The sequence below is a fragment of the Myotis brandtii genome, unplaced genomic scaffold (assembly GCF_000412655.1).
Source record: "Myotis brandtii unplaced genomic scaffold, ASM41265v1 scaffold334, whole genome shotgun sequence".
NCBI lineage: Eukaryota > Metazoa > Chordata > Mammalia > Chiroptera > Vespertilionidae > Myotis > Myotis brandtii.
In genome coordinates, this window is record NW_005362885.1 from 86,787 (window position 1) to 87,688 (window position 902).

The 902-nt window shown below is 68.8% G+C and overlaps 1 protein-coding gene across 1 annotated transcript in view; it reads right to left on the minus strand.

Annotated features, from left to right (window-relative positions):
• The window catches only part of PLCH2 (phospholipase C, eta 2), a 12,155-nt gene extending 11,668 nt beyond the window's left edge, over positions 1-487 (minus strand). Inside the window, 2 exon segments of the mRNA XM_014543758.1 lie at positions 4-161; positions 163-487. Coding sequence (XP_014399244.1) covers positions 4-161; positions 163-276 — 272 coding nt within the window. The 5' untranslated portion in view covers positions 277-487.
• Positions 488-902: the final 415 nt, after the last annotated feature.

The window sequence follows — 902 nt, forward strand, 5'->3', positions numbered from 1 at the left end:
AACCAGGCATACATGTCCGCCCGCGACTGGGACATGAGCTGGTCGCCCACGAGGTAGGTGTTGTGGGAGGAGGTGATGAAGTAGTGGCTCAGCGGCCGCGTCATGTCCTGGTGCACGCGGTGGTGCTCGGGGTTGAAGATGTCGCCGGCCGGGCTGCGCGTGGGACAGGGACGCCCACTCACCGTCGATGCCCAGCACCCCCTTACTCTTGTTTTCGGGGCAGGGCTCGAACTGCTCGATGATGTCCTGGCAGCTTTCGAGCGTCACCCCTGTCATCTGGGCCAGAGAAGGGGCAGGGCCGGGCCAGCCTGTCACTCTCTGGGCCTCTGCCTCCCGCCCGGCTCTGATGCCAGGTCAGGGCTGCCCACAGTGGGCGTGGCTCGGTCCCTGCCCTGGGCTCCCCTGCCCGGGGCTCTGGCCACCTCCAGCATCACATGACGGGACTGTGGCCAGCAGACCAGGTGGTCACATGGCTTTGGCTCTGAGGATCCTTCAAGCAGGGAAGGGCTCTTGGGCCCCCTCGGCTGGGCCACCCCCATGGCCACCCCCATGACCACCCCCATGGCCACCCCCATGGCCACCCCCATGGCCGTGTTGGGGGCCCTGAGTGCTGTGGACGGGGCGGGCTTGGCAGGGGGCAGGGCCTGAGGGTGAGAAGGTGCAGCAGAGCCCGCCCACACCCCACTGGGAGGAGCCTGGGGCCCAGGGATCCTGCCCTTCCCCTGCCCCCCTGCTGCTACCCAAGTCCTCCCAGGGGCTCAGGGGGCAGAGCCAGCCAGACCCCCGTGGCAGGAACAGGACCAGGTGGGAAGGCTGGACGGGGAAGCCCAGTCCCATGGGGGCCCCACACTGAAGACCGTGCCGTGGTCACGGGGGGCTCCCTCTGGAAGCCAGGGTGCCCC